Source organism: Eschscholzia californica, unplaced genomic scaffold, assembly GCF_041429995.1.
Source record: "Eschscholzia californica isolate CP2 unplaced genomic scaffold, dmEscCali1.0.p SCAF_3, whole genome shotgun sequence".
NCBI classification, from domain to species: Eukaryota; Viridiplantae; Streptophyta; class Magnoliopsida; order Ranunculales; family Papaveraceae; genus Eschscholzia; species Eschscholzia californica.
In genome coordinates this window covers 2380724-2400766 of record NW_028238420.1, presented here as the reverse complement: position 1 = coordinate 2400766, position 20043 = coordinate 2380724, and the positions used below count along the sequence as shown (strand labels likewise).

At 36.1% G+C, this 20043-nt stretch overlaps 3 protein-coding genes across 5 annotated transcripts; 1 reads left to right on the top strand and 2 right to left on the bottom strand.

The window, feature by feature from the left end:
• Window positions 1–965: 965 nt before the first annotated feature.
• Window positions 966–4840, bottom strand: LOC147547635 (uncharacterized). Of its 2 annotated transcripts, none has more exons than XM_086671734.1 (8): window positions 4488–4840; window positions 4263–4379; window positions 3513–3602; window positions 3193–3425; window positions 2814–2858; window positions 2397–2555; window positions 1445–1514; window positions 966–1320 (listed from the first exon to the last, which is right to left on the bottom strand). In XM_086671734.1, exons 1-6 carry the CDS (start codon window positions 4585–4587, stop codon window positions 2397–2399), a joined length of 744 nt encoding a protein of 247 aa, XP_086527860.1. In that variant the 5' UTR covers window positions 4588–4840; the 3' UTR covers window positions 966–1320; window positions 1445–1514. The 2 variants fall into 2 exon arrangements, with proteins under 2 accessions (XP_086527860.1, XP_086527861.1); XM_086671735.1 differs by having other exon boundaries at window positions 3513–3598; window positions 4259–4379; window positions 4488–4794.
• Window positions 4841–5552: 712 nt separating this feature from the next.
• Window positions 5553–6631, bottom strand: LOC147547634 (uncharacterized). Its single transcript, XM_086671736.1, has 2 exons — window positions 6417–6631; window positions 5553–6130 (listed from the first exon to the last, which is right to left on the bottom strand). The coding sequence occupies exons 1-2, from the start codon at window positions 6620–6622 to the stop codon at window positions 5689–5691; spliced, it is 648 nt and encodes a 215-aa protein (XP_086527862.1). The 5' UTR covers window positions 6623–6631; the 3' UTR covers window positions 5553–5688.
• A 3611-nt stretch (window positions 6632–10242) lies between these two features.
• LOC147547633 (Core-2/I-branching beta-1,6-N-acetylglucosaminyltransferase family protein) lies at window positions 10243–18021 on the top strand. Of its 2 annotated transcripts, none has more exons than XM_086671732.1 (11): window positions 10243–11471; window positions 12362–12478; window positions 13295–13395; window positions 14251–14322; window positions 14875–14956; window positions 15069–15149; window positions 16762–16800; window positions 16916–16981; window positions 17158–17307; window positions 17543–17671; window positions 17815–18021. In XM_086671732.1, the coding sequence occupies exons 1-11, from the start codon at window positions 11232–11234 to the stop codon at window positions 17857–17859; spliced, it is 1122 nt and encodes a 373-aa protein (XP_086527858.1). In that variant the 5' UTR covers window positions 10243–11231; the 3' UTR covers window positions 17860–18021. The 2 variants fall into 2 exon arrangements, with proteins under 2 accessions (XP_086527858.1, XP_086527859.1); XM_086671733.1 differs by having other exon boundaries at window positions 10782–11471; window positions 13299–13395.
• The last annotated feature ends 2022 nt before the right edge of the window (window positions 18022–20043 follow it).

Below are 20043 nucleotides of genomic sequence, written 5' to 3'. Positions count from 1 at the left end.
GTAGAAGGATATGTTCTTCTATTTACTAATTATTAAAAATCTTATTTTAAAATACCATAGTTACCGCTCTTATTTTTAGTTATTTTATCGTAAGATTATCTGTAGACATTCACTAAACAATTAACACATTAACGACGCATTTGTGTATATGAATGGATAAAAAAAAACAGAAAAAAAATGGATTCCCGCGGTTGATCCTCGCCAAGGGAAACGGAAAATTGATCAAATGAAGTCAATCTTAGACTGTTGTACTTTTACTAGCAGTGCTCTTGTCTGGTTAATACCAGTACCAGGGTACCTAACCCGAGTTGGGTTGCATTACCAAGGTTGTTGGCCCATTTTGGTACTCAAGGCCAGTGTAGCCCGTGTAAGCCCAAGCAATGTCAGGCAAAAAGAACAACTTAGTCTATGGACATTTAAAAAACCCAAACTTCTATGGTAAGTTTTACCAACAATGCCCAAATTTGTTAAAGATAACGCTGCTAAAATCAATCCCTTTTATAACATCATTTGAGTAATATCCAACAGCATATTCGACGCCATTAAGCCGTCTCCAGCCGACGACCTAGAAAAAAATTTCTTCTTCTTTCTCTTCTCTCTCTACTAGCCGGTGAAGATTGTCCTCTCCTTCACCGGCTAGTGGAGAGGAAAGAAGGAAGGAGAAGTAGAAGGAAGAACAAAATGAAGAAGATGAAGAAAAAGAAGTGGGTAATGAACACCCTAAAAAAATAGAATTGCCTCTAACAATACTCGATCAACTTGTTTTGACCAAGTCTTCGGAAAAAACACATTGTCTTTAACAAGTTTGGGCATTGCCTATGTAAAACTTCCCAACATCTTGTTTCACAGCATGACATCAGTGATATTTGAGATTGAAATCATTCAATCGCACCTCTAGAGGCTAACCGAAAAAACAAGGTAACTATATAACTTTAATCACTAAGACAAACAAGTATCAGAGGTAATTTGCCATTAACCGAAGAGCTATTATCATTTATAACCGCGAAAACAAACAATTTCTTTCACCATCTTGTCATACAAATTGGTAAACAAACCAACCTCTATTTTTACGACAACAAATACGAGATTAGAGAAAGGTTAGAGAGAGGGAGAACATAAACACAAAAATGGGTTCTTACAAGCGTTGACTTTTCGGTGTTTGATGATCATGACTACAATCTTAGTACTATCTATGAGTAAAGGATACAATTGTTTGAAGGTTCAGATCCAGTTGAACTTCAACCTGCCAAGGTTCAAGCTGAGCAAACAATGATATACAAGATTCTAGCAACAACTCAAGATATTGCAGCAAAGGGGAATCTGCAAATATGCAGCAAGGTTTACGGTGATAATGAGGCAATCCAGAGGCTTAACAGCATAGAGAAAGATAGGAGAGAAGTACTATTTTTACAAGTAAAGAGACATGACAGATTTCGATACGTACAGCAAAATCAGTTCTTGTACCAGCTTTCTAGCATCAGCTTGAATTTCACAGGACATCTGAAGTTCTGAACCTGTGAAAAGGACTAGAATTAGAGAGGATAACTAGAAACGAGCGATTGGAATTATAGAAGTCACGGATTCGAATTAAACTATTTGCAGCTATAGATGCAGTTCAATTACAAGATAGTAAGCATATGACAAGCGATGAAGATGATTGGGTTGAATGCGTATGAGCCTTTGACGCACCCTTTTCTTGTGAACTAGTTAGAGGCATATTCTACCTTTGGGTTGATTATAATCTAGACCAAGAAGACTATTACCGATACACCTAGATAGTATAGAGGAAACTCATAGGTAAGCTGATAACTAACAAATAAGTTATAAAGTAATAACTAAATCATAAGTAATAACCAACTAATAAGTAACCTAAACGGCTAAAGATCCACATCATCATCTATTTCATCACCATCTTCATCTCTTTCATCACCATATCATCAATTTTTCTATGTTGACTCCACTTTGTGCACATGTAGTTCAAAGTCATCAAAATTTTCATCATCTTCGTCTATGAGTTGATAAGTAGAAGAATGACTACGTTATTGACTTGTTTGGCTCTTGTTCTTTACATGTTTCAAGAATTCAAACAACAATTAAATATAATATGCATCAAATCAGATTTTAATTCCAAAACACTCTTAAATTCCAAGTCAAACCGACTTTTCGAGTCACATGAGTCAGCCGAATCAGACCAAAACTCAGCTGAGTCATTCGGGAAAACCCTAGACTCAGGAACTTGGCCTAGCTCGGCTCTGATTACCTCCGAGTCCAACCAAGTCCCGAGTCACTGGGCTGACTCGGCCGAGTTTAACTGCACAGGGTTCCTTCTTGCCAACAGATAAACTGCAAGCATTATTTCAGTTCTCATATAAACGTTAAACGCTTCATCTTCTTACTTATTCATTGAAGATACGATACGACGGCCAAAGTTCTGCAGACACAACCCACCAGCTACCCAGTATTCCTATTAAAGTGATTTTGCGATCTCTGATTTCGATATTTGCCCAGCAGAGAAGTATATAATCTTCAACGTCAACTTTCTTTGCATATAATGACTACAAAGGAAGTAATATCATAAGAAATATGTACAGAAAATTCTGAAATAATGGTAAAATATTTCATTTGGAGAAAGAAAGAATCATTAAACAGTGAAGGCCTAGAATTAATCTAACAATCTGAGACATAAGATAATTATCTTGCTAGTTGCTCCTAGAGTCGAGTAATATTTAAACACATACTATTGGAAACTGAGAGTTCTAAATATTTCCACTTTTTCTTCAGAAGGAAAACAAAATAGTATGACCTTTTCTTACCTTCACATTGTACAAGTTACTATCTAGAGGGATAGAGCGGCGCGTCTGCAAAATCAGAAAGTGGGTCGCATTATGAGCTTGCCTTATGATGACCTTTCTCTTTGAAGTAACTTAAGTATCCTTCTCTATCGAGGACAATAAACAAAATTTTACTTAATCATTGGTTTAATAAGGGTATTTCTGAGATAGGACAAGCAGCATAAAATCATCGATACCAGAATTAATTTTAAATTAGGTGATCCCTGTCCTTGTTCATGTTTTGGGCACGAGGGGTTCGAAAATGGGACTAGAAATCAAAGTTATTTATGTTAAATTGACTTTGAGTTAACCAGAATTAAGGTCAAGTAGCAGCATTGAAATGGAACTTTTACAAGATTACCTTTTCAACAAAAAGATAAACCGACAAAGCATTAGGCTTGGTGCTGAGGAGAGTAAGAATGATTTTAATCACAAGAGTAAAAGGATGAGTCCAACCCGTCACGACAGTCATAACTAGCACAGCAGGTAGCCAATATTTCCTTGCAAAAGCCAGGAAGGTGTAAGCTTCATCTTCCAAAAGGTTCGAAGAATTCCATGGATCTTCATGATACTCCTCTGTCAAACTATCATTTCCTAATTCACAGAAAGAAAAAAAAATTATGCCCGAATATAGTACTATGAACTACGAAGAAGGCAAACCGATAAGGGTTCTATTCTGACCATCAAAGGCATATGTTGCTTGTCGCCACAAACCCAAAGATCCAGTTACTATCGAAATGCCAAAGATGCTTCTCGTGCTCAATTTCCTTCCTAGATAGATATAAAACATGAAACTTTGTTGAGATGTGCGCTAGATAAAGATCATTAGCACTAACAAATTAGAATTGATCTATACATACAATCATAAATTTTATGGATCAGTTTAGACCAAAGTTACCATATACTCTATCCCCCATCATATACTGCCTACCACATTCCTCATACCCATTTTGGGTGGGTTTTCGTTCCAACACTCCAAATTTGGCGTACCCTAATCTTCGGTCTTAATTAACCCAATTTCGTTTTAGAAATCAATATGCTAGACTAGTTTCTTAGTTAACTACTTAACTACAAGATTTTCTTATTTAGTTAGTAAAGATTCTAAGTTTTATGGAATTATAATGTCGGAAAGTTGGTGTATCTATTATATACGCATCATAGAGAGTATATTTGGGTTTAAAACAATACTCCAAAGCGTACTGCAACTAATAACATGGTACCGAAGAGGTATACCCCTAGCCCTAGCGTACCCAATACTAACATTGTAGCGAACGGCGTAGCGATACCTGTACCACTTACCGAAGCGACCCGCGTACCAGGTAACATTGGTCTAAACAGCTAAACCATTTTCACATAGATATATGCCTTACAACATATCAACCTTAAAACCCTAAAAATGTCAATTAGGATTAAAGATAACAAAGAACTTGCCTGAGGAGCTGAATTTCTGTATACATTTCCTTTGGTAGTAAAATCTTGATGATAGACAAGGTAATAAAGGGTCAAAACTTTTAACCCATGTTTTCAAAGTCTGATAATTCCCATTACCTGAAGAAGAAGAAATGCCCAATTCCCAGATATAATTGGATTTGTCTATTCAAATAAGTTCATCACAAAAAGAGAATTGATAAGTGAAAATTGAAAATTGGAACTTACAGAGATTACTAGTACAAGATAGAGAAGAAGAAGAAGATGGAGATGATAGAGCAGCAAGTGATGCCCTAATCGGTCGAAGAAATCTCCCAGCACAAGACATTTTTTTAGAGCGAAGACTAGATCAGTGTCCACTCGAGAAACCAAAAAAAATGGGAAACAATTTTGGACATCAACTACAAGTGTTCGACGGCAGGTCAACTGAACAAGTATTTACGTGCTCAAGGAATAACATGGGCAGGGCAGGACATTTTCTTGGAAGAACCTATCGCCTGAGTGAGTGGTTTACCAAGTTGGATTTCTTCCGATTGTCTATGACAATTCCACTAGTGGTGCTACTATAGTCACCCGCCCAAAGCGCCGCTATAAGCGGCCGACATAACCTTCTAAATTGGATCGGACAACTGTGATCTGCGGGCTCTATTAGGACCCTAGTATGATTCGACCCTTGGACTATACTGTACCCGAGTTTGCTTGTGTAACCGAAATGTCTCAATAAGTTTTACTATTTGTTTTTGAAAATTGTGTTATTGTCTCAAAACAATTTTACTTGTTTTTGAAAATTGCAGTTGTATGAAATTTTGGAAAGGCAACAACTAGAAAGCCTTAAAAGGGTGGACTGACTCAATTAAATGACCATTAAACCTTATTAGTACAAAATATTCAAAGCATCCCAGTGAAACACAATGTCTAAAATAGGAGTATGTATTATTGCCCATCCATCTGAAAGTGATTTCGCCGACACAACAAGTTTTTCTTTTTGTTGTAAGGCTGACACAACAAGTTGTACCGGAATACACAATCCAAGAAAATGTTTCATCTCTTTTGGTTGACTACTTGACTCCAATATCATTTGTAAGGATTGATTTTATCATATTCGTCGAATCATCAAAATTAAAACCCAAGATTCTTAACACTCTTTCGCATAGGTCCAACGAAGGAACAAGTGATTTTTTATTCTCGATTAGTTAGATATGGGAGACATCTATTCTACATTTTAAAAGTCGAATTTCGACTTTTCTCATTGTTATACCACTTCTAAATTTATTACTTAAAAAAAAAGAACTCATGTCTTGTCATGTGCTTTAAAACCCATCCATTCACATATGTCTAAGAAATCCACATGACTAAGCTGATAGGTGAAAAAGTATCAAACATCGATAACACGATTACAACTTACAAGAGCAATGAAAACAGTTAAGTTTTACTCATCAAATTGGCATCCATCGACTTTTAGAAACCCTGAAATATTCATCCAAACCTCATTTAAGCGGCCCGTGAGATGAAACGAAGCATTATATTGAGCAATTGTATAACCGTACTTATCATAAGAAGTAGTTATCGATAAATTTCCATTCTGCAATTTACCCAGAATAGTCATTAGATTTTCGACTTGTTTAGTTACAGTATTATTCCTAGCAAACCCGGAAAACTTTCTTACTGCTATACAATGTTTGTCTAATTTGGTAAATTGTAAGTTCAAATCATGAAATGGGTATGGTGGAACTTCCTGAAATTTCAATGGCATGAAGAATCTAACTATGTACTGAAATCCATGAAGGTTTGGAACCACACTTGTTAAAATTGGAACAGTGATAGAAAGTCGAGTTGAGTTTGTGTTATTGCCATGAATGTATTGATATAACCTGCAAAAATAAGAAGAACCCGTCGAAGAAGAAGTATCAGATATAGACAAGGTGGTCTTTTTTCTTTTCATTTTCTGAATCTGACTCAAATGGATCTAAAATCAACCTAAATTTGTCATTCAAACGAGTATGACATCAAAAGTAAGACATCACGAGTCAAGCATTACAAGTCAGTCAGAAACAAATTTGACTTTAATCCATGCGGACTCGAGTTAGATTTCAGATCTAACTTAGGAAAACACAAACGTACGACCAGAGATGGAGGTCGTGAATATGAATTATATACCTGTGAAAGCCTGATCTGGTTGCCTTCTCAAAGGAAGTATTGTCACTGACTGGAACAAGAGCTGACATCCATGAAGATTCTTTATAGAGTCTAATCTCGAAATCATATTCAGATCGAAGAACTATGAATTGGGGTGATTCGAAACCAGTAGAGCAAACCAGAAAGCTGAAGAAACATAAGAAAAAGAAGGACTTCATCTTATTCATCTCTTTGTTTGAACTTCATATTAATTATGCATCTTAATATATAAAATTTATCTTTAGGATTAGTGGAATATAATTTTGGGAGTAGTGGTGTTACATCTAAGATAAAGTAATCATTTTAAAACAGTTTCAAGATACGGAAGGAATAATTTGGATCGATGATCATTTTAATAACTAAGATTAGCCACATTAGTCTAGTATGAACACAGATGTCTCTAGTATATTTAAGCGAAAATGAACAAATTTGACCGTCTATCCAGCTGAATATATACCCATATATATATATGAAATGCAATAGCACTAGGAAGCTTTGGGTCGACTAGATTTAAACCAGAGTAAAAAAGATTTAACAAAAGATGCAAGTAGAAAGAAAAGTAAGCCCATTATTTGACGAAATTATTGTAGCTTTTGATACTCCGATGCAAGCCCACCAAATACGGAGTTTTGTTTTTGGTGGAGGTTTCAGGAGTCCACTCAAAAGTCCTCAACATTCAACAAGGGTTGAGCAAACCACATAGTCCAGACTCTGGAAACGAGTCGTTCTCAACTCTGATACCCTTATGTAACACCCAAAGGCTAAAGCCTTGGCAATTATCCTTATTGTATCAGCACACGTGAGCATAACATAAACAACTAATTCTGGTTAAATTAGAGTAATTCAAGTCATCTTCATTTTCTAGCATCACTCGGCGGAAGGTGTGTTAATTAACAAGCTCGAATCCAAAATTATTCGGAGTTTGTTCTTGTAAGTGTTAACTGGTAACATTTTTGTAACATAAAAGCACTTAATTAGAAAAACCATTTAATATAAATGGGTTCTCATTGAGTCATAACCTTTCAATTGGTAATCAAACATTGTCTAAACTCACACCAACTCCTCTCTCTCTCTCTCTCCAGGGCCAAGATGTAAAGCCCAGATAAACCCGACTACTTCACTAGGCCCAAAATGAAAAGCCCAGATAAATCTCCTAGAGCATAAGGTTTTTAGGTGAGTTGATTGTTTGTTTATGAAGGAAATTAAAAATAGATAACATCTTCATGAGGAAGCTACCTAGATGGGAGACAATGATCTTTTTAAGAAAATGAAATCTTGTCATTGAAGTCAATACTCTATCAAATAATTGAATTTGGCATCTTATTGTTAAGTTATAACAATCACACTTGGTAAGTATATTAGTCCCTTACTCTAATATACCTAATTAGGGACCACATCTCCCAACTACAAGTCTATGGCAAAAATTTGGTGCATAAGCAAAGATAGGTTTGTTGAATTGGTGACAACAAACACACCTAAACACAAAATAGAGACATAGACACAAATGGAAACACGAACACGAGGCAAAACCCTTGTTGTGTTATGGAGCGTTTGAACTATAATGTGGGTTCTTCAATAAATTGGGGACAAATCTTAAGACTTTCAGAAAACGTCATTAGTTTTGGATTCAAATAGGATAGTGGTGCGGGTAAATGAGTTAAGTCGATTCATAACTTAAAAAGAATTAGTGTGACAATTGAATATCTTAAAGATAGAGTTTTCACTTCATGATCTCACTACTATCTATGTCACTGTCAAAATGCAAAGAAAATATTGTATTAAAGAGATTTTCTAAATAAAATCTCTATTTTTTTTTATTGAAAAAGATAATCTCTACTTGCCCTCGATGACATATTAGGATTGAAGTGTGGCTTCATATCTCATTTGTAGAAGATTTTTTTCTCTGGTAGTCTTGTTGAGAGTTCAATGGATAATCTCTACTTGCCCTCTAAAGACACCTACTTTCGTTTAATTTTTTAATTTTTGAATTCTCAATGATTTATAATTAAAAGTTGTGTCGGCAGTGTATTAAATAAGATAGAGTTTGCCTTTTCTTCTAAGTCAGATATGTAATCTGATTCAAAATCTGAATGGATTCGAGCCCGATTTCAACATTTACTTTATGTGATTCGTGTTTGAATGACCACATCAAGTTTTTACCATTCGATTCAAACAAACAATTACCCTCCTAAACTACGGAGCTAGTGTTCCAATTTCTTAGTCAAATATGAAAGTTGACTCGAAATCTGAATTATCTTGAAAATGTTTATTTTTATGAGTCGTAATATCCAAAATCTTGATAATGTCTAACTCAAGTTGATTTTAGGTATCATTTGATATGAACAAATCGGGAGGCTTATATAGTGGAAGGGGACTCTAGGGGTTTATTAGATATGATATCAGTCGTTGATCCAGAGATCCCTTGGAGGCTATTCAATGAAATCTTCGACCTTCGTTTACGCGTGCACCAAAAACGTGTCAGTTTATCTTTTTACCCACGCATCAACAATCAGGAAGCACACACGTTGGCAAGTTCGGATTAGCCCTCATTATTTTCGGATGTGCTATGTACTACTTTGTTGATAACTCGTGTTGCATTATAGTCCTTTTCCGTTTGATTTGGACTTAACTCTGTAACAGTTTTCAGTTTGAATGTATTTGCTTTCACTCAAAAAAAAAATCCAAAATCTTGATAATGACTGACTCAAGTTGATTTTAGGTATCATTCGATATGAACAAATCACGTTAATAGTCAAACTCCAAGTAAGGCGGGTGATTTGGGAAAACACGATCATTTCGGGGTGCTTGGGTGAGAAAATCACTAATTCTTCTCTTTCATGTCGGCAAAGGTTGCCGGTGACCCTTACTTTTTTCGATTTTCTCTCTCTTTCTCTCTCTTTTTTATTGAACCTCATGTTTTCAATTTGAGACTTTCTGACTGGTTTTCCGACTGAAACCACAAAGAGATAGAGAAAGAGGGAAAATTGTAAATGATGGTGGTACCAAATAATGGTAGGAGGAGAGGAGGAAAAAAACCTTTTTTTTTCTCTAAAGGTCACTCTGGCAATGAAAATTTGAGGTCTACCTTGCAGGAAAGAAGAGAAAAAGGCGGTGGGTGTTCCGGAAACAAAAGAGAAACCAAAAATTTCTTTTCCCTCAAAATATTTTTGTTTCCCCAAGTCAACCCCCTTAAAAAAGTAATAGGTGAAGTTAAAACCGAAAATTGGTGAAAATCGAACTAGACCATAATAAACCAAACAAGAAAAATCTAGATTTAGAATTGTTGGTTTTTTTTTTAATTATTATTAAACTGGTCTTTAGGTCGGGCTCGATTCTTTTCCTGACGAGCCTGTGGACCCCAATCCATACCATATTAAATGCTATATATATTATCTATTACAATTAATAGTAAATAATAATGGATAACTAAGTATTATATCTTATAATGGACTTACTTATGAAGTAATGAATATATAATCAATGTACTGTATTTTTTTTTTTGATTAATCAATCAAGTTAGACATCATCTTTTAGGTCGATGTTTTGGAGGAAAAAAAGATTCGGGTAAAAAGTTTTAGGTGGGAACAATTTTTTTTCGTTTCCTCCAAAAAATTGTCCAGTTTTAATGTTTTTATTTTCTTCATGTTCCTCCCCACCAGGCCACCACCATCTACTCCGACGATCTTTACCATATTCTAGCAACCTCCACCATTAACGCTGTCAACTCCACCATCAAACTGGTCGTCTCTTCTTGTTCTCTTTCTTTTCTCTCTCTAAATTTCGGCGAAGGGGAGAACCCCTTCGCCGGAATTTAGAGAGAGATGCAGGGAGAGAAGAGGGGAGAGGGAGAAGAGAAAATGAGAAGAGAGAAGGAGAAAGTTGCTAGTCGTCGCCAGTCAATTTCGACCAATGTCGTTCTTCCAACGACTTTAAGGGTGTGATTGGAGAATAATTTTTTAGTTTTCTACTTTTTCTCCGGAAACTTTTCTTGTTTTTTCTAAAACACCTACCATCTTTAATTGGAAATCCATTACTCTTGTTCTCAATTTTGTTTTGATACATTATTGAGTGCAAGAAATGTTAGCATGGATTGCTCTCATTATTGGATCATATTCATTTGATCTCTTGCACACAATATTAGTTTCAATATAATCTTTTTGATTATTATTATTTAATTAAATAAAATTTAAACCGAAAAACTGGATCGAAAGACCAGTTTCTAAATTGGTGGTCCATTATATTCAGTACGGGCTTTTAATCGGATCATTCTACATGTTAAAATTGGACCATTATAATAGGTACCGATCAAATATGTCAAAAAAAATAATTCCACCCCTCACTCCCCTTGTTAATAAAGTAAAGCAGATGCCAATGTGCTCTTCTGATTCACTCCATTATTGTAGAACTTAAAAGACACAGAGGAAGCTCACTTCTCAAGTCAAGTCCACTCCCCCCTCTCTCTACTCTGTACTCTCTCTTTCTACATTTGTCGAATGTCTCCCTGAAAATTCCTTTACTACTGCAACGACCATCTCGTTTTCAAGCAATTAATTGTTACGGTTGATGATTTCAGCTGAAATCCGTGGGAAACAAAAATACTAACGAAGGATTTCAACCCCCATTACCAACTCAAACTTAGGTTAATTTGTACGTTAAGTGAAATTTCCAGTTCAATATTCAATGTTAAATTGAAGATCTAGATACCCTTTCTCGAGAAACTAAAGATTTTGAAGTTCTTCAACAAGATTTGAGAGAAATGTTGGAGCTTTTTTACTGACTGATTTGGAAAAAAATCAGATGATGAAGAGAAGGAATAGTTTACCCAAATCTTACTCTAATAGATGGAAGATAAAGCTATTTGTGATGATTTTATTAAGTATTTGTATTGGAAGTTTAGTATTAATGGATTCACAGTTTAACCAAATTAAGATGTTTATGGAGATTTCTCCTAATTTCGTCCAAAACCCTAAAATTGCATTTCTGTTTATAGCTCGGAATCGACTTCCTCTTGACCTGGTCTGGGATGCATTTTTTCAGGTAATATCTTTTTTTTCTCTTAAGCTTTGTTTTGTTAATTTTTTTTTTTTGTATAATTATAATAGTCCCACATTGTGGGGAAGAGCCAAGCTCAGTAAGTGTCGATAAAAAAAATTCTATTCATCCCTCCATTTGGTCCCTCCCCCAACCGTCCGCCTGATGACAACCTATCACTTGATCGTGGAGCCATTGGAGAGAGAATGGTGAGAGTATATACTCAAAGTGATATGTCGCCACATCAGGCGGAGGGCTTGGGAGGGACCAAATGGAGGGATGAGTAGAATATTGCCTAAGATGCCTTTAGGTTATGCTGGTGGAGCCTTCGCGCGAAACAAAACCTTGACATTATTGATAACTGACTCCGGGGTTACGTAACATTTGAAAATTATACTCTTGTAGGTCTATGTAATGGAAATTTGAGATATTTTGGTGGTATTTAGTGAAGATTTTATGCTTTATTAGACTTTTACCTAATTATAGAACTGGGTGCTTTAGTACTAAAGTTACTTGCTAAAAATTATTTTTTAAGCTAAATATGGGGTTCATTATGATTTGTTTGTGTAAATTTAGTTTGATTTTTGAAGTCCCCCCTTTTGACAATTGCATTTTTAGTAACACTAATTCAGTGTCAAGGTTCTTTTAGGACGTATGCGATAGTGAGGTGTTTCAGTTTTGTGTTTATATATTGGAACTTGGGGACATGTAATTAGTTTGAATACCAGATATCAAACTCAATTGGCTAATGTACTGTTGAAAAGAAAACACTGAAGTATGGAAACATCATTGATCATTAAACGCGTGGAATCCGTCATGCTTTCTTTTTCACGTCATCATGTATCTTGTTTAACTCTTCTGCGTTTTCACTAAGGAAGCATGATTGTTTTTTGCAGGGAGACAAGGAACATAGATTTTCTATTTTGATTCATTCCCGGCCAGGTTTTGTGTTCAACAAGGCAACAACACGATCTCCCTATTTTTATGGCCGTCAGCTTAATAATAGTATACAGGTTTGAATTTTTCCTGCTCAAATGTGTCCGAATCTAAATTTATAACTTTAATCAGATTGATTTTGCAACGTTTTGGAAACATCGTAATTAATATTAAGCGATAAGCTAGACAATTCTTCAATCATTTTAAGAATCTCGTTTTAGGGGAATCAACAGCCACATCTCAATGCAACCTAGAGTAATCTTAAATGTTATACTTCTCGTTTGTGGCACTGGATTATTCCTTCTAAGAAACCGTTCTGCTAGATGTAGGAACGCTGGTTTGATAATTCCATTCTCAAGATCCAATTCAGGGAGATAACCTTTTCATGATTTAAAGCTTATGAAAATGCATTCGAAATTGTATGGAGGGCTAAAGAAAAAGAACATACTTTTCTTAGATACTTTCATTTCATAATGCTTGAAGGAACAATGTTTTGTATGTTAAGTTGGACAACCGTTAGTATTAGTAAGGAACCGAAAGTCGTCCATCAAAGTCACAACATGTGCACACCATTAATGTAGGTTTACATGGATAAAATTTAAACGTAGTTTTGTTCGACATGATATTGTTTCTGACATCAGAAACATTTTCTATCTCTTGATGAACTTCCTTGGGTGGCCAGTGGATTATTTGCTTATGACTGATGTGTCAATGACAAGTTAATCTACGCCCGCCTAAAACTTGGTTAGTTTGTTTAGGCATTTTGGGAATCCATTTATATATCCATATCCACTTAAAAAATGTTTCTAAATTACAGTTGCTATGATCATTTGTTACTCACAGATCATATATATTGGAACAACAATTATAGTTTAGTTGTATTTCTGCTTCAGGTAGATTGGGGAGAAGCAACTATGATCCAGGCAGAACGTATTTTGCTTAAAGATGCCCTACTGGATCCTTATAACGAACGATTTGTTTTTGTCTCAGACAGGTAACCACTGATGATCATAATGGTACATGAGCATTAATTGCCCATGTGATATAAATAAACATTCCCTCTGATGAACTGATAAGTGGTTTTGCTATGCATTATATATTTATATCATAAGCCTACTTTAAAATTCTAATCAGGTCTCGATAGAATCGGTATTAGATGATGTCTGTCAAGTGTCAACTACCCACTTCATATAGGTCTGCCTGCTGTAGGAACTGTGAGATCACTGATAAAGTGCCTTTATCAGCCAGTGTTAAACAAAAACGTGTCCAGGCATGCATAAAACAAAAAAAAAAATGAAAAAACAGAAATACTTGTTCTCAATTAATACTAGGATGCCATTTTAAAATGGAAATGGATGTGTGGAACCCGTCTAACGTGTGCAAATAGTTGCTTCCCTGGTTGCAATTAGTGGAGCATAGACAGAATGGAACACACAAGGTGCACTGGGTGGATAGCCATTACCGTATCTCCAGCTGCTTGGTTCCTTTAATACTAGTCACACTGCTGTCCTTTCTTATCGTTGTTCGAGTTGAGACAAATAATATATCTGATTTATGTCTTACAGCAGTCATAGAGACGTAATTTTATCTAACTTCATTGTATTTGAAAATTTAGTGAAACTGAAAGATTGATAAACTAACTTTTTTTTCTAATATTTTCCTTGCACATGCTAATATAAGTTGTAGCTTCTCCTTCTGGCACTAGATTTTTATGGGGTTCTTATTTAGTATTTATGACCATAAGAATGTTGGTTCTCAAGCTGTATTCAGGTGGGTCTTTTGAACTCTACTCACAGTCTCACATGTTTAAGTCAATTTACCCAAGTTTTCTCTCTTTTGTGTTTTGCAGCTGCATACCTTTATACAACTTCAGCTACATATACGAGTATATAATGTCAACAAGTAACAGTTTTGTAGACAGGTGGGTGGGTTTATCCAACTTCCACATTTATGGATGACTTAATTAGGAAAAGGAATCATTTGCGTCGGATCTTCCTTGTATAGAAGTATAGAACCCTTTTATGTGTTCCACATTAGATAAACTTCATTTCTTTTTGTTATGTAGAGGACTCCAGCATGTGTTTATTCTTTGGCCTATTGCACCCGTCTAGGTCTAACAATATTTTGCTGTTCTTAAAAAACATACAATAGTGTTTTGCTTTAAGCTTAGGTTCATGACGTAGTATAGGTGCTTCACAAACCTTCCTTCGTAATTGTTTCATAGGACTACTTTTACCAAAACTCAAGAAGCATAAGTGTTCGGGGTCAATCACTTTGTTCCAAGTATTTGACATCTTCTTTGGAACTTATGCGTCTGGTGACTATTCAGATGTTCATTTTTCATTTGAAAGAAATGCTCAGATTATTATAATAATGCTACTTAGTAAGTATATGCAGTATCAGTTTTTGGACCCTCTTAGCCTCTTAGGTACAGTCTCTAGGTTCTAACATCTAGTCATAATGATGGAAACAGCTTTGCTGATAAAAAAGACAGTCGATATAATCCAAAAATGAATCCTGTGGTTCCTGCTCATAATTGGAGGAAAGGGTCTCAGGTAATTTCTTTACACCATTTCCGTCGAGTTGAGGTTGCCCGATTTAAGCTTTGACTTTCATCTCCTCTTGAGTTACGGGGTATACATTTACTTAACTTATCCTCTTCTTTAGTGGGTAGTTTTGAACAGAAAGCATGCCGAGGTCATGGTGAAAGATGAAACAGTCTTTCCATTGTTTCAGCAACACTGCAAGGTAAGTCTGAAAGTTACTCGGGTAACCATTTTGTAGCCGATATTTCATCTTTTTTCTTTTAAAATATACCGCTTAACGCCTGACACCTTGCCTACACATTGATACAAGATAGATATATTTTACGATTTAAATTATAAAAGCAATGCATTAAAGCTAGGCCCTAGCCCCTCTGCTGTTGTTTGCGCGCGAAACTGAAGGTAGGTAGACTACTTTAGGGATTAAGACTACCTAGTAAGGCCATTTGTAGGGACGAGAGGTGGAAATATAATCCTAGAGGCATTTCTACTAAGAAAATTCTTCTTGTATAGTTTCTCTGTTATATATTCAGATGAACTCATAAAAGTAGGAACTAAAAAAAACTTATACTTCACACATGAGACTAAGGAAGTGTCTAAACTCTAAAGACTCAGGCTATGGATATCGCTATAGCCTAATGTCACGACATCTTAGCTCGGAGAAGCTTATGTCGTGACGTTGAGCTAGGATAGCATATAGGCCAGTGGGCCAAGACGAGGTTTAGAGGGCCAGGATCTAGGACGTCATGTATGGTAGGTGCCGTCGATCATTTCTGGGACGGGGACATAAGCGCTATTAATTGATCAAGTATGACAGGTAGAAAGAATTATGTTTCCTTGTGGAAATAGCCAAAACGGGAACTTTGCATATATAGGAGGGGCTGGTCTCCCTTCCTACATGTGCCTTGTGCATATGACAATGACCTCGTGGATGGGGCACTCGTCCATCTTAGCTAGTGTGCACGAAAGTGAGCAATACTAAATGACGCAACCCCTAAAGCCGGCATAACATATGCCAAAGGGTATATTGCACGGGTTCCGTTGTCCATAGGACATGGTTTGGGAGTTGGGACAATACCTGGCGATAGTGTACAACAGCCTCCCTTCGGAGAGAGGTTTTATATTGTTGTGCCTTAGCCGGACCACCATGTATGAGAGCTTTTACCATTGAGAGGATTGAGCGATTCAAGGGACCATACTTTGATGCGCTTGAGTTCGGCATATGTGAGTTAAGATAATGCAAGATGAGATGCTCCTATGCCCAATGTCCGGATGGTAGCGAGATGATTAAGTGACGGAAGCTTGAGACTGGATGGCAAGATCCCACGTAGTGGCTTGGTATGCTTGCATTATGATTTGTAGCCTTTATGATGGGCGAGAGTCTATGACTCAAGGAAGCTTTGTATGGAATGGAATGAGTTGCTCGTATGTGAGGACATGTCGTGACACATTGTTAGGGAGGCCAAGATGACTTGGAGGTCACAAGTAGAACCAAAATGTTCGAGAAGGATGGATATATACTAGGTGGGAGTTCATAGCGCCACATGGTCGTTAGGAGTTCAATTTCTGCACTTCGACCCATGTAGTTTGAGGATTATGCCGGGTAGACCTAACGGTCTGTGACACTAGGGTAGGGAGTTTTCCTGGAATGAGTGTTGCCAGTACATGGTCTCTTCATGCTAATACAAGTATTTAACGCTTCTTTTAGAATGTATGGTTGTGTGTACTTTTCCTCTTTGTGATTCTAGGCTAGAAATTCTTTTTCATCACTTATTCTAGTTGCTTCTCTGATATAATCTACTCTATAAGTTATGCAGAGGAAATCACTACCTGAGTTTTGGCGGGATCGTCCTGTTGTAAGTTATTTTCTTATTTCATCAGCTATAGAGTTCTTTCAATCAGAACTCTTTAGAATATCTATTTACATGAAATGAACTTCTTGTGAATTCTAGAAATTTGTCTTTTTTTCAGCCTGCAGAAGGATGGAAGGAGCATAACTGTATACCAGATGAACATTATGTTCAGACATTATTGGCAGTAAGTTGATTTGTACTGAATCTTCACAATATCATTTTAGGGAAGTTTTATTAGTTGATTTCTCTAACGTTCTTTCATCAAGATATAATGTTGTAAACTTACTTCCCAAGTAACAAAATATCCAAAAGCTATTCTTTAGTTTCGACTTGCAAGTTTATCTCTCTTTCACTTTACAGCAACATGGGTTTGAGGGAGAAATCGTCAGAAGAACCTTGACACATACGTCATGGGATCTTTCATCCTCCAGAGACCGGGAAAGACGTGGATGGCATCCTAAGAGTTACAAGTATCCAGACGCTACTCCCGAGTTGATCAAATCTATAAAGGTACGGAAACTTCAACTGTGGGACTAGAATCATCTTTGAATAGGTGGTTGATGATCCTTCATTTTAGTACAAAGTATATGTTTCATTAATTCATCTCTTTTCTCCTTGTCTGCCTAGAGATTAAACAAAAAGAAATTGTTAGTTTGATTCCTGACGGAAATGAACATATGTTAATTATACTTGAATTCACCATATTTTACAGTCTAATGGAAGTACGATTTTTCTGAATATCTAGGACATAGATAATGTATATTACGAGACCGAATATCGAAGAGAATGGTGTACAAGCAAAGGAAAACCATCGAAATGTTTTCTCTTCGCAAGGAAGTTTACTCGGCCTGCTGCAATCCGACTTCTAAACATGGTAAATCATTGGACCTGCTAAAAAATGAAACAATTTTACTCGTTTCTATCGTTTTTCACCTCGCTCACTATTTCAAACTAGTATTCTTGTACTCCTATTAATAAATCTGCCGTCTTTTTCTTTATATGCTTGTACCTTGAAAGTCTGCAATGGGAGTCGGAGCTCGTAAAGAAGAACCTGACACGTGATAATCTTCATGGTGAGGTATGTATTATGTTGTTGTATAATTGACACGATATCATAATTGATTAGAGAAGAAATAGTTTGTGTATCATCAGATGTAAAATAACGAAGAAGGAACATTTTCTTCCTTACCACATAATATAAAAGAAAAAAAATATTACCTCCTCTCATTTAATGATCATCCATGGTAAAAGGCATTTCGAACAAGTTTCGGACTTTCTGTTGACAACTTGTGATTTCCTCGTTAGTTATCTCGATTAAGTAATGGTAAGACGAATGGGCGACATGAAAAGAGTGACAGAATGATTTGGAAGCTTCTCATTGGCTATGATTTCAAAAGTGAAGGCCCACACCTCGACCAATACGTCGATTATGTATCAGAATATAGTACAACGTGTAAAACTGCAGATAACAGTAAACTATATCTTTAGCTCTAAAATGTAATCCTTTTTCTCAATTCTTGTACAAAAATGCATGATATCAATGAAAGAGATAAATGGATTTTACCCTGAAAACTCTTTTTGTTCAGTCACTTTTCAGAATAATTCTTGCAGTTCAATTGCTCCCAGTACTATTTTTGACGGGTTCGCGATTCAGTACTCCAAGTTGAGTAGTTAACAACAACAAAATCTTTTAGTTTACCAGTGACACATCAAGTTTTAGGGATGTAGAATGTCAGGGACTAGGTGTCTATTCTATACGCGTTAAAGAGATTATATATTGCCTAGAAAAATAGTTCAAAAGGTACTCCAACTGAAAATATCGTACCAAATAGGTATACTCCTAAAGTATCACACATCGATACCGAGAGAAATAAATAGCATACCAAAGAAGTATACTCCTAGCGTATCGCATACTGATACCCGAGTGATCTGCATTTTAGGGTAAAGTCCCGTACCAAGTGGGCACTACCCTTAATGCTAAAAGGCTCAGCACAATTATGGGTATTTTGAATTTGGATCACTTATTTTTTGAATATGGATCACATATAGTGGGGTTTGGAGTACTAGTAGTACTGGTAGAAGTTGTTAGAAGCTTCTCTCTGCCCTCTGGTTTATTTTAGTGGGTGTCTTATTGGTCTGGCTTTGTCTCTTTTGTGTGGAATTACATGGCATTCCATTAGTCCATTATCTAGCTCAAACATTCTGGAAGTACAGAAATAATGGTTTGCCCATGTATCTACAACCCGACTTGACGTAATGAGAGCCATTAGATCGTGTCAAGAACCTTGGGGTTCGAAAGGATCTCAAAATCTAACGACTCAAGAGGCAACATATAAGGTTGTAAATGTGTAGGCTTTGTTCCGTCTGCGTATCTAGACTTATTCGTGATTACATATTGGTTAAATGACATTGTATATGCATAAGATCCGAAATTAGTACTTGTTTTCAAGTTAGATTAGCTTCTACCATCTTGGAAGAAAAGGCATTAGCATAGAACTTGGGTGCATCAAAATGGTGGTGGTGGTGGTGGAAGAAAGTGTTTCATAGAACAAAGTATACAAACCCCACAAAATTATTCTAAGTGGATAGAGTTATTCCCATTTACATCTTCACCATTGCACATGGAAAAAATTCCAAGGAGTACCCTCATTCTTTATTGTCATCATCATCCAAAACAATGTCCAAGTCTTTCTCCTTTTCTTCTCCACTTTAGAAGGGGAGTGGTATGAGAGAAGGGAGTGTTTATTAGGAATTAGTAGACATTGTTCCACGCTTTGTCTCTCCTTTGAGACCTTTTTTAGGTACCAACCCACTTACCTCTTTAGAGAACTATCATCATACTTCACCATCACCCATTGCCATGCTTACTTGGTTTGCACCTATTTTAGGGGTTTTAATATGAAAGAGGAAGATCATATTGGTAAGCAACTAATTAAATTTGGGTTAGTTAGTATACATTTTAGAAGTTAGCCCGATTACAAATTTCTATACTATGTCATGATATACAAATAGGATTCTATCTCGACAGAGAAAGACAGGGACAACCCTATTGCTTAATGCAGTTTTATAGAACTATTTACGAAGAACTTTAAGTCAATATGAGACAGAAACAGTCCCATTGACTAATACATTTTCACAGAACTATCTTCGAAGAACTTTAAGTCGATATGAAAGAGTTTGTACATCTTGAAATCGGGTGGTTGGTGTATCATGATTAATGTCAAGTGACATGTACTAGTGTCTTCA